At 36.3% G+C, this 13,259-nt stretch overlaps 1 protein-coding gene across 4 annotated transcripts in view; it reads right to left on the minus strand.

The window, feature by feature from the left end:
* Positions 1-13,259, minus strand: part of ATP2C1 (ATPase secretory pathway Ca2+ transporting 1) — a 110,947-nt gene that overhangs the window by 58,059 nt on the left and 39,629 nt on the right. For all 4 annotated transcript variants that reach the window (XM_060099034.1, XM_060099033.1, XM_060099031.1 and 1 more), the window contains 5 exons: positions 12,221-12,337; positions 9,309-9,398; positions 7,278-7,313; positions 3,964-4,025; positions 3,291-3,399 (listed from right to left, as the gene is read on the minus strand). In XM_060099034.1, the coding sequence (XP_059955017.1) occupies positions 3,291-3,399; positions 3,964-4,025; positions 7,278-7,313; positions 9,309-9,398; positions 12,221-12,337 (414 nt within the window). The remainder of the gene's footprint in view (positions 1-3,290; positions 3,400-3,963; positions 4,026-7,277; positions 7,314-9,308; positions 9,399-12,220; positions 12,338-13,259) is intronic.

Consider the following 13,259-nt stretch of genomic DNA (forward strand, 5'->3'; position numbering starts at 1 on the left):
TAAACATCTGTTGTTTAAGCCACCCAGTCTATTGTATTTTATTACAGAAGCCTGAATTGACTTAAGACACAGCCAGAAAATACCAGATAAAAGTTATATAGCAGTGAGTCACTGAACTTGCTGACAAGATGCTACTACAGGCCCACGCAAGAGTTACAGCCAAAGTCTGAACCACTGAAATTATGACAGGAACCCTAGAGTTGCAGCAATGACAATGCTGAAGTGGCAACCTTGGCCATGGGCCATGTCCAAACGAAAAGAACTATACTGCAAAAGTCCTACGCTTGCTTTTTCCAAAGTGAAATCCATGTGCTTTATTTGTGAAAAATTAATATATCCCAAGGATAACTGAGGAGTCTTCTGTTTCCTTTATACTCTAACAAAGAGCTTGTTTCATGTAGGAACATCGAATAACCAGCTAGTCTTACATAATTATTCACCACAACCAGATTCAGCAAACAACACTACAATAAGCCAACTTAATTACAAAAAGTTAGTAACCTGTGTCCAGAAGAGAATTTCACCTTATCAGCTTTCTTATGTCTTCGGTCAGTACATTTAAATCTAGAAGCAGCAGGAAAGGCTCAATTCTTTTAGGAATGTTGTCTCAATCTACTATCAAAGTAGTTGCAAAAACATGCCTCTGGTACCAGGTAGGGGAGAGAAGTGACAGAAGGAATTAAAGATGTTCTACTATATATGTAAAGTGGATTAACTGGAACAAAATCAGCCTAAGCACAGCACTGCCAAATAAAACGTGCTGATGAAGTGTCTGAAAAGTTAACAAGTAGGGGGAAAACAATCACAACTGATCAATTACTCCACAAAGCATACACTTCTAATTTTTACAGTATCAAGCTTTAAAATGTCAAAAATCACTCTTATTAAACTCACAGTAAGTCTTCGATATATACTTGCTCAATGTATAAAATATGTACTAATCCATATTCTGACAAGTATTTTTCTATATGAGAAAATTAATTTTATTAATTATCTGAGATAATTCTCAATTAACCCTTGTTTAAATGAAACCCTTAAATACTTTACCAAGTCAAACGGTGTTTTGAAGTTTCTATGTCGTTATACTGCTCAAATTATTCAAACAATGGGAAAATCATCTTCTAACTATCCCACTGAGGAGGTCTGCTTCTGAATTAGAAGAGAAGCACTCCAGAATAAATGGTGACAAAAACTTCATGGATTCAAATTAGGGTTCTTTGGGGGAGGGGAGATGATTTATATCAAGTGACAGGCCTACTACATCTCTAAGGAAGAATAATTCAAGGTCTTGTCATTAACCAAATATTAGGGATAGGAGGAAGGGAGAAGAAATGAGTAAAAAAGATATAAAAAGACCTACTAAGAGGAGAAAGAAGGTAATAAAGTAAAATTAACATTCCCAATACTTGCTGTATTGTATTATTTGCACTCAACAATTAAAGCAATCTGATATCTTTCTAAGGATAAATTTTAAGTATTTGGAAGAAAGACCTTTCTTTATTTCAAGATTAAATGAAGCTTGTACTTATAACTCCAAATGTTCTTCAGGCTTTCCATAACCTCCACATGAGAATGCTCATGTTTTGGGACACACTAGGTATTCAAAGAATGACAGCTCTGTACATGTCAATTCCAATAACAGATGAGAGTGGCATTCTCATGGGCTATGAGGGCTTCTTATACTAGGTGCCTTCCTCCATCCCTTCAACATATTCTACACACGGTGGCAGGATTAAACGTAACATCATTGCCAGCTAGGTATGACCTTCAAAGCTAAATCCCAACCAATAAAATCTGAAGTGGAGCTTCATATCCAAGGCCCCCTGATTCTACCATACATTTTCTATCTTTAACATACTGCAGCTCTAATCACATACCAGAACACTCACAGGGATCTAAATACTGCTGCTGCTCCATCTCTGTTCAGTACTACCCTTCGATTATTAACCACCAGAGCAATGTTGTCTGAGGCATGCTCATTTCACTCAAATCAGAATTAACCTCTTCCTTTTCTAAATTTTCTACTCCATTCTTTGTAGTTCTCTTTCACTTACGCAGTTCTATGTTATGGTGATTTGTGTACACCAACAGTCTGCTCCCTGGGGGCAAGAACTCTATCACACCATCTTTGTGTCTCCCACAATGCCTGACACTCATTTCCATAAAGATCTGCTGATTTACTACATGGATACCTCAAAAGACTCTATGGGAAAAACAGATATATTTTAAGGGAAAAAAAATGTTTAGATCTGTCACTGTTTTAAATTGCATTTGCTTTTTATATCACTTTGATAATCTCAGTGTTTTAAGTGAATATTTAATCCATTTACAATTAAAATAAGCACTAATACAGTGGGGTTCTATAGCTCTTCCTACTATTTGTTCTCTATTTGACCCATCTATTTATTCTATGTTCCTATTTCTGTTCTTTTCTTATTTTTTGCCTTCTTTTAGATTAGAAAAGTTGTCTCCTCTCTTTATTAAATTAGTTATACATCTGTTACCATTCTTTAATTTTTTTATTTTTATTGAAGTATAGTTGATTAATTTCTGCTGTACAACAAAGCAATTCAGCTATACATATATATACATTATTTTTCCATATTGTTTTCCATCATAGTTTATTACAGGATACTGAATATAGTTCTCTGTGCTATACGGTAGGACCCTGTTGTTTATCCATTCTATATATAATAGTTTGTGTCTTCTAACCCCAAACTCCCAGTCCATCCCTCTCCCCCCCCCACCTTGGCAACCACAAGCCTTTTCTCTATGTCTGTGAGTCTATTTCTGTTTTGTAGATAAGTTCATTTGTGTCCTATTTTAGATTCCACATATAAGTGATATATGGTATTTGTCTTTTTCTTTCTGACTTACTCACTTAGCATGATAATCTCTAGGTCCATTGCTGCAAATGGCATTATTTCATTCTCTTTATGGCTGAGTAATATTCCATTGTATATATGTACCACATCTTCTTTAGCCATTCCTCTGTCAGTGGACATTTAGGTTGTTTCTATGTCTTGGCTATTGTGAATAGTGCTACTATGAACATAGAGGTGCATGTAACTTTTTGAATGAAGAGTTTTGTCTGGATATATTCTCTAGCCCCTTCCACCATGTGAGGACATAGCAAGAAGGCACCAGCTATGAACCAGAAAAAGGGTCCTCACTAGGATGTGACCATGCTGGTGCCTCGATCCTGGACTTCCAGCCGCCGGGACTGTGAGGAGTACATTTATGTGTTATTTTGTTACAGTTGCTCAAACAGACTAAGACATCAAACTCACCTCAAACAAGCGCAAGTCAGCAGGAACTCTGTCCCCAACAGAAAGGCAAACTGTATCACCTGGAACCAAGTCTCGTGCAAGTGTATGTTCCAATTTTCCTTCACGCACACTGTAACATGAAACAGAAACAACCATGGTGGAAGAAAGCAAGCCAGGCCACTTATTTTAAGAAATTCCTTCCAGTGGGCTTGCCTGAGGGAAAATATATTGCATTATCACCACTTCTAAGGAGATAAGTCAAATACAGAAACCAAGAAAAGACTTATTCTTGTGCTCTCGGTAATTAAGATGCTCAGATGAATTAAAAAAACAAACAAACAAAGCACTGGAAAAGCTATCCAGTTGCTCAAATGTAAAATGCGAAAATTGTAGCAACCTTCTCAATCACCAGGGTCTGATTATACATCACTGCACCCACAACAGTGCTTGGCACATAGTCACACACAGAAAGTAACTGTTGAATAAATCCATGTCTCAAGAATCTCAAAATTAGAAGTAACGGAAGTTTTAATAGTACTACTTGCTATACTGAATAGGGCATGAATTTTTCATGTCAGATTAATGGTTTCTACCTTATGTTTAAACAAATATTGGGCCACAATGTACACTGTACTAGTCACATTTAATTTCTACTTTTAAGAGTAGAAATCCATATCAGAAACGAGGATCATACCAATGGCATTCTGGTGGCATAAGTTTACTCAGTTCTTCAAGAGATTTTTCTGAACGATATTCCTATTAAAAAAAATTAAGAAAAAATATTTACAAAGAAATGCAAATATGTACATTCTTAAGAACATATACTATGTTAGACTTAACTAAATATTGACCCCAATCATTATTTTAACATTTCTCCCAATTTTTATCTTTTTCTTTACTTGCATTTATATTCCTACCCATAAAAGCTTGTCCCTTAGGTTAAATATATAGTGACCAATTTTTGATAATTAAGTATTCTCAATTTTATATATATATATATATTTATTTATTTATTTATTTTGGGGGGGCCGCACCACGCAGTATGTGGGATCTTAGTTCCCCAACCAGGGATTGAACCCACATCCCCTGCATTGCAAGTGCGAGTCTTAACCACTGGGCCACCAGGGAAGACCCTCAATTTTATATTTCAATATTCAATGTGCAAACCTAAGGTCAAGTTACTTATAAGAAAGTGAAGAAAACTGATTAGTGTGTCCAAAGAGTAGAGTTTTCAGTCATTAAAAGTTAAGATCATTGAGCCTCATAATTAAGATAACTTTACTTTTAGTGTTTAATGACCAAGGAAGTCAAAGACAATTAACTGCAAACAACACTGGCGTTGAGGATTCAAGCCCAAGGCAACTGTAAAGGTTTGTGGTATGTTAAACAAGGAGAGAGATGTGGCTGCCCTACCCTGGACAGAAACCTTTCCCATGACTGAATTACCTGGAAGGGGAAATTCTCAGGGGCCCTAACTCTGTGAGGCTCCAGCCTTCCTCCAACCATACAATCACAGCTGACAGTCAGAGACATCCTTCACCTCAGTAATGTGGGCTGTCTTGCGCTTCACACAACATCACTGCTATTTTTGTCTCATGTCTGCACTAAGTACACCAATCTTTTGATCTAAGGTTAAAAAGGGAGAAGAGGGCTTCCCTGGTGGCGCAGTGGTTGAGAGTCCGCCTGCCGATGCAGGGTACACGGGTTCGTGCCCCGGTCCGGGAAGATCCCACATGCCACGGAGCCGCTAGGCCCGTGAGCCATGACCGCTGAGCCTGTGCATCTGGAGCCTGTGCTCCGCGACGGGAGAGGCCACAACAGTGAGAGGCCCGCGTACCGCAAAAAAAAAAAAAAAAAAAAAAAAAAAAAAAAAAAAGGGAGAAGAAGGGGTAGGGAGAGTAGTGGGAGTGAAAGTCGGGGGGTGTTTTGAAATGACTGCAGTGCTAGCACTAATCAAAACTGCATACCCATCACAAACGTTTTCAAATAGAAAATGCAAAGCTGTATATGAATAACTTAGAACTAAATCTGTCTTTACTACTTAGGCAAGAGGAACAAATGTGAAAGTAAGGTAAATCTGTAAATATAAAAATCACAAGACACCCAGGGTAATATACAGCATAAGGAACATTACAATAATTCTGTATGGGGACAGACGGTTACTAGGCTTATGGTGATCATTTCATAAGGCATGCAAATATCAAATCACTGTACACTGCACCTCAAACAATACTGCATCTCAACTATACTTCAATTTAAAAAAAATTACAAAGACACCCCTCCCCCAATCATACCAAGGATATTAAGGAATTTGGAAGTTTTACCCAAAAATTCCATAGAAGGCTAGAAAACACTCACTACTCCTAGATCCTACTAATAAATGACATAGAAGCTGCCCAATCTTTACCTCCCTATTCAGACTTCTTAGCCTTTACTCCCTACAACTAAAAAGATACCTCTATATCAAAATGATCCTTCAACACAAACTTGACAGCCATCTAAAATGAACACCTAAAAGTTCAATTTTAAATTTATTGTAAGGTGGCATCAATATATGACTATACAAAACAATTAGCTATTTTTATGACTGCAAGGGTGTACAATGAGGATGGGAAATTGAGATTAGAAAGGGGGGAAGGCAGATGTAAATAATAAAAAGCATCCTCCTCCTAAAACACAGGTAAAAACACAAATATAAATAATGAACCTATCAAATGAACCTATCATAAAGATATCTGGCAGATGGTTTCAGCCACTACGTTTAAGGTGTGTAACACACTATCTTTGTGTAAAAGTCCACACTGAGTACGTTAAAATAGAAATTTTGTGGGATTTTTTCTGAGTAGGAGCTATTACCAAGCTACTAACATCTTCCATACAAAGTGATAATACTGTAAGAATACTTCTGAAGCAAGCCACTCCATACATCTGTAGCATTATTAAAGATGCAAAAGGGTTCCAGTTACTGGTCCAGTGCGTCGTACCACCCACATGACCAAATGAATAGCTATGTCCAATGAGGCTCAGCCTGGAATAACCTCTGCTAAACTAAGCCCGCCACCTGCCCTAAGGCAACTTTTATCTGTTCTAAGCAAAAGGATTCCCTAGATACAGGATCCCTGATGATGTACTGATGCAACTCACAAACTTGCTGCAGATAATCTGATTAAAACCGGCTTTTCTACACTGGGTGACTATAAAACAAATTACTAAATTAGAGATTACCACAGGAAAACTGGATGATGACAGGAAATACCCAAGGAATAAATCACAGATGTGAAAATAGCCACAGCCACTTAAAATATAGTCTTAAGATTCAAATTAACATGAATTTCAAATGACATATTAATTTTTCCCTAAACTAGAATAATTCTTCTAGTCTTATTAACCATGCTTTAAAACTTTCAGCTAATCAAATGACACCTGCCAACACTGTTCTAAAACCTGAAGAAGTTATCAGATATTTAAATAAACATAAAACTAAGCCCACGTTTTTATTTATATCTATACTTGTCAACAGAAATCCAGACATTATCTCCACATTATTCACATTAATTTTTTAAAGGGGGTTCCTTTTTATATATCTTCTTTACCGTTTCAATGTCTATGCTGAACAGGGAGTTCAATCCAGATCAGAACATCCCTTCCACTGAGGAATGAGGAATTTGAACTCTGGCCCAATTTTTTAACTGGAAAAAATTTAAAAGCCTACTGCTGGATTTTATTTCTATTACTGTACTTTTTGTTTCCACCTGCTTCGGTTATCTTTAACATCATCAAATAAAAAACTAGATTTTCTTCATGCCACTGCCTAAACCAAAGCAGTCAAGTTGGTTCCACAAACTTCCTTGGAGAGTTATTGCTTTTGAAATTATTTCAAAAACAAAGAATAAATTGTTCTGACCAACATACCCATTAACTATACATTTTAACATAAGCCACCTTGATTTTTTTAAGCAATTAACTAAAATACCATTTTTATGTCATCAAAATAGGCTACTTACTCACCTGAACAAAGGCGACCGTAACGACGATAAGTATTGCCTAAACAAAACAAACAACCTTTTTAAATAAGACATTGTAATAACTGTTAATCATATCTTATTTTTCTGACTCTATCTGCAGGCCCAAAAAACCAGACACTAAGCACGAAACAGCCAGGGAAGGAATCATAACTCCGCCTTGAGGCCTGTGGGGAAAAACGGACAACTGACAGGGACCTGCCTCCCCAGGAAGGCTTCTCAAACTCTTTGATCTCAGGATCCCTTTACGCTCTTACAAACGGATGACCAGCTTTTGTTTATGTGACTTCCAGCTATTGATATTTACCATATTAAATACTTTTTCAATCACTCAGTTTTAATTTCTACTTATTATCTAAAAAAAAGTAAGCCCATTACATGTTAACACATACATTTTTTATGAAAAATATATTCCCCCCCAAAAATTGTGGGAAAAGTGGCAGTGTTTTCAATTTTTCTATCTTTAACGTCTGCTTTAATACAAAGCCAGATTCTCGTATCTGCTTCTGCATTCAATCTATTGATATGTGTTGATTAGGCTAAAGTATATGAACAGAATTCAGCTTCATTCAGATACTGTTGAAAAAGGGAGGAGTATTTTAAAAGCCTTTTCAGATGATTGTGGATATGATTCTTAGCTACTACACAAAAATTAGACAACTGTTACTTTAAAAGTAATTTGCAATATAGAACCTAAAACTATATCAATGAACTTTTCATAATCTGTTATATTAAAATCTACTGATCTCTTTTGCATGTTGAATGGCTCTTTTGTCACCAAATATTTTGTATCATCATGCACTGGTCATTTAGAAAAGATTGATTCACTTGGTTATTCAAATCTTTCAAGTGTTGACACATTTCATACTAGTTAAAAAAAAATCACATTCACTACTGATCTCATTAGAATAAGGTCTTAAATACTGGGAAGCTGTCCAGCATAAAATAATGCATAAAATTTTTGCAAAATTCTAATTATCACTGAAAGCTTGAATTTTACCATTGGCAACAAATTCTGTCAGTTGTTTTTCTTGTAGTGAGAGGCTCATGTCACTCACTTTCAAAAAAAGTATGCCAGTTATCCAAGTCTTAATAACCATAGTTTGTCTATCAGTCATTCTTTCGAGTAAAAGGCTAGTTCAGCCCAGCACACAGCCTTTCCTTGAGACAACCATCATACTTCAATGCATACTTCCCATTTCATCACACAGAACATTAAAAAGGTATATATTTAAGGATCAAGACTTAATAAAATTAATTTTTACTGTTTTATGAAAAACACTGCTAAGAGAAACAGTGAAAGAAAACAATGACTACTAGACAGTTTGTTGCCATTATTTTGATTCAAGCTGAAGCTCTAACAGTTTTACCCGCCATCACTTTTGCACCACTGATGCAAATGTCTATAGCAAAAAGACAAATAATGTTTTTAGTTTTATGAAAGTAGTTTTGACCTCATATGCTCCCTTAAAAGAATCTCAGAGACTCCTGGGAGTCCACAGCAAGAGCTGGTGAATCACAGCTCTACGTTCATTTCTACTGTGTTCTTAAGCCTAACACACTTGCTTTAATCAATGCTTATACTTACTATAAATTTTTATACTACAATGAAACAGAAGGGCAAGAAAAAAAAAAAAAAGATGAAAGCCAGAATAACCTAACTGGAAAGATTAAAATACAGAATACACTGTTAAATAATACTTTTAATTTTTAAAATGTCAGGCTTCAGTTCACGGTTACTCAAATGTATTCTCAACTGGAAAGTAAAATAAATATTTAAATGGAAAATTATTATAAAATATTTCGTATCTGTGAAATTATCGTACTGTTAAATAATTCTAGGGTGCCAATCACAGACCCTTGAATATTACTTGAGATCACTGCAACTAAAACCAGAATTTGGATTTTAACAAAAAAAACCTGAAGAAGCATTAAGGCATGTCTCAATTCATCTTCAATAAAAGCCAATCCTAATTTATATGATTAACAATGTTTAAAAATATATATTTTTTCTTACCACAGTGATACTGACAGCATCATCAAACTGATGCATTAAAACACTGATGACTGCAGAAGCCAGAAGCAGCATAATAAGGGGATTTTTAAACTGAAAGTGAAAAAAAAACAGCAATTCAACAGTTTTGTATGAAAGACAGTTGTGTACCAGCACAGCAAAAGCCTAAAAAAAACAACTATCAGGGCATTATTACTTAAAACTAAGAATTTACCAATTCCTTATAGTACACATGTATTTTTAGTATACTATAAGCTGTTCTGAATTTCTACCTGGGCTAGAATAAATGGAAAATAACTTTTAAGCTAAAGGTTTACATTAAGCACTGGGTAGAACACCTAAATTATAAATTCCAAACATTCCTCAGCATTCCTATACTATAAGTAAGTGGGTGTAGATTACAATTCTGTGGTTGACCCACCCACCACAGGAATAACTACTCCCCACCAGGGGAGGGGCTGGGCAGCTAAGAGCAGACAGTAAGATCCTCACCACAGAAGAAGCTGAAGATTTTCCCAACACCGGTTTTCCTGACATCTAGCTAGCAGAGACAAAAGTATCTAAAGAAACAAACCACAGCACCAACTCAATCAGGCAGCTCTTAAATGACCAAGCACCAGAGCCACCCCAAATTCTTCCAGTTGGACATCCTAGTTAAACGTCAGAGCTCTGCTGCCAGGGTGCCTTCCTCTGATGAAACAGTGCCAAATGCCGCCAATGTTGCAAAGTAACTTTGCAAAGAATCCATCCTAGCAGAGAGCCTCAGCCCCTGGATATCATAACTCTGAAGTTAGACGCCACCACCTCCCACTCTTTATGGCTCCGTTCCTTGGCACAGTGGTTGCAACCCTGCTTCACATCAGAATCATGTGAAGAGTTTCCAACAAATGCCCAGGTTCACACCAGAGCAATCAAATCAGAATCTCTGGGCACAGGGCCCAGGCTTCAGCATTTTTAAAGCACTCCCCAAGTGATTCTAATGCACAGAGGATTGAAAGTCACTGCTCCAGCAAAATAAAAGTGCAACCACAATGTGGCTCAGGGTTGACAAACTACACACAAACTGAGCCAGAGTACCTGGGTTTGAATCCAGCTCCAATTTTGTGTGACCTTAATTTTTTAAGCCCTGGGGGTGCTTCCCTACCTTGTACCAAAAACTGTGGTAAGGATTAACCAAGAATATATATTAAATCACTGTGTAAACTACAAACACCTCAAACATTAGCTGCTATCACCACACTTTGAGAGCAAGGCCCATGATCATTTTATTTCACCCTAAAACAGCTGTGCTGTGGTACTAAGGAAACCACCTGATAGATGGTAGGCTCCAAATGTTTGCAGAACAACAAATTCAGTGTTCTCTGTAGAGGAGTGAGGAGTCGTCCAGTGCTTTATGATTAACAACTGATATTTACTGTTAATTACTGCTTGCACTTAACTACATTACAGGCACTATTTCATTTCATTCTCACAGCAATCTCATGATGCAGGTACTCTAGCTTTGAAACAGGATCAAGAAAGCAAAACATTAAAAATCATATTGCCTAGTGATAAGTCAAATCACTGTAATTTATAAATCCAGAGTAAACTTCTGAAGTTTTAGGTAATGTGGAAATGTGGTAAATGTGAGAATACAAATATACATATAAAAAATATTCCAGGGCTTCCCTGGTGGCGCAGTGGTTGAGAGTCTGCCTGCCAATGCAGGGGACATGGGTTTGTGCCCCGGTCCGGGAAGATCCCACATGCCACGGAGCGGCTAGGCCCGTGAGCCATGGTCGCTGAGCCTGCACACCCGGAGCCTGTGCTCCACAACGGGAGAGGCCACAACAGTAAGAGGCCTGCGTACCGCAAAAAAAAAAAAAAAAAAAAAAAAAAATTCCAATGAAAACAAGACAGATACAAGGTTCTTCTCTAAAAATTCAGTTTTTCTACTTTAGACAAATTCATTTAAATAAGTTAAAACTGATAAATTTTGGTTCATTAACAGGCAAGGCCCTTTAGAAAAGTTAAACAAAGATTTTTTTAAAAAAGAACCTGCAGCTTAGAAGGCATTAGAAAGTTTCTTCACTAAAAAGAATTTATTTGGGGCTTCCCTGGTGGCGTAGTGGTTGAGAGTCCGCCTGCCAATGCAGGGGATGCGGGTTCGTGCCCCAGTTCGGGAAGATCCCACATGCCGCGGAGCGGCTGGGCCCGTAAGCCATGGCCACTGAGCCTACGTGTCCGGAGCCTGTGCTCCGTAACGGGAAGAGGCCACAACAGTGAGAGGCCTGCGTACCGCAAAAAAAAAAAAAAAAAAAAAAGAATTTATTTGTTTGGCAAACTAATCCTACTACTTGAAAACTGGCCATAGGAGTTTTTTAGCTTTTCACTAATATACTTGTCATAAAGATAAGAAAAATCCTACAGTAAATCTTTCTGAAAAGATTAGGACATTAATAAAATATAATTAAAAATAGCTATCATCTATTGATAGCTTACTATCTCCTAAGATTATTATCCCCATTTTATAGATAAGGCTCAGAGGATAATAAAGAGCACAGAGCTAGTAAGAAATAAAGGTGGAACTTGTACCCAGGCAGTCAAATGACCTAACTTTTACTAATTAACTAAGCTAGCCATATTACTTTTTAAAAAAATTAGCATTTCCATAATAAAAAATATTTAAGTTAAGACACCTGCAAAGGAAACTACTGTTAATAGTATCACCTCCATGTAATATGTCCTTAAAGATTTGTACACTAAAATCATAGAAATTCCAATGTAACAATAAACTCTAACAAATGAAAAAATTTAGGTAAAAAACGTTTTTAAAAATTATTTCCTTTCTCCATAAATAATTTCACAAAAGTAAACAACTACATTTACAAAAATACATGTAAGTTACACAGCAGGAGAAAATAAAAATATCTCACCTGAGAAATATACTTCTTCCATAGTGGCTCATCTTCACTGATATCAAACTCATTCCAGCCATGGAAGGCTCTCCGATGACTTACTTCACATTTGTTTAGACCATTCTGAAGATCAGCCTATGAGATTTTACCCATAAAAGTCATTGAGAATATTAGCAGAGAAAAAAAAAAGAAAACACAAAAAAAGTACATACATATGATCACACTTACAGGAACTTCTATGACAGTCAAAACTAATCTATGGGGACAGAAAGCATATCAGTGGTTGCCTGGGGCCAGAGCACTGGGAGGGATTGGCTGCAAAAAACATGTGGAAGCTTTTTGGAGTCATGAAAATTTTCTACATCTTAATCGTGGTGATGGTTACATCTGTCAAAATGCAAACTGTATATTTAATATGAGTACACTGTATTTTATATAAATTATACCTCAATAAAAAAATTTTTAATGTAAGCAACAAGATAGAGTTTAATAAACAAAAAAATTATGATTTTCTTTGGAGAAAGAGAAATAACACAAACCAGTCAGGATGTACAGAAAGCAAAATACCAGTACATTTTAACTAGTTTTCTTCATTTTCACTGTTGTCTTGTTGTTTTCTAAAATTAGTTTCTCCAAAAGATCATGCATCTTTCTTGTTCTCTGAGTCTATCAAAATTCTGAGATTGGTGTTACCTTTTGTTCTTGGACTGTATATTTATTCCAAGCAGAAAATCTGTGGTTCCTAAATTACTCAAAATAATGAAGTTAACATGAACTGGTTCTTGGGATATTTTATGCCCTATGAACACCACCTACCTTCTTCAGTCACTGCCTCTCATGATTTATTATTTTAACTATCATTAAAGAATAAATTACTTGCATCTCTAAAATAATTAAGTTTCTCTAGCCAAAAGCTTTATAATAGAGTTCACTAATAGAGTCTTGTGACACAAATATATTTAGAGTAAGTGGTTTTAAAACAGAGTATAAATACAACTCGCCCCCCAAAAAAAACCTCAAAAAAAGGATACCCGATGTTTTTAATGCCATTGTTAAA

This window comes from Mesoplodon densirostris, chromosome 5 (assembly GCF_025265405.1).
Source record: "Mesoplodon densirostris isolate mMesDen1 chromosome 5, mMesDen1 primary haplotype, whole genome shotgun sequence".
Classification (NCBI taxonomy): domain Eukaryota; kingdom Metazoa; phylum Chordata; class Mammalia; order Artiodactyla; family Ziphiidae; genus Mesoplodon; species Mesoplodon densirostris.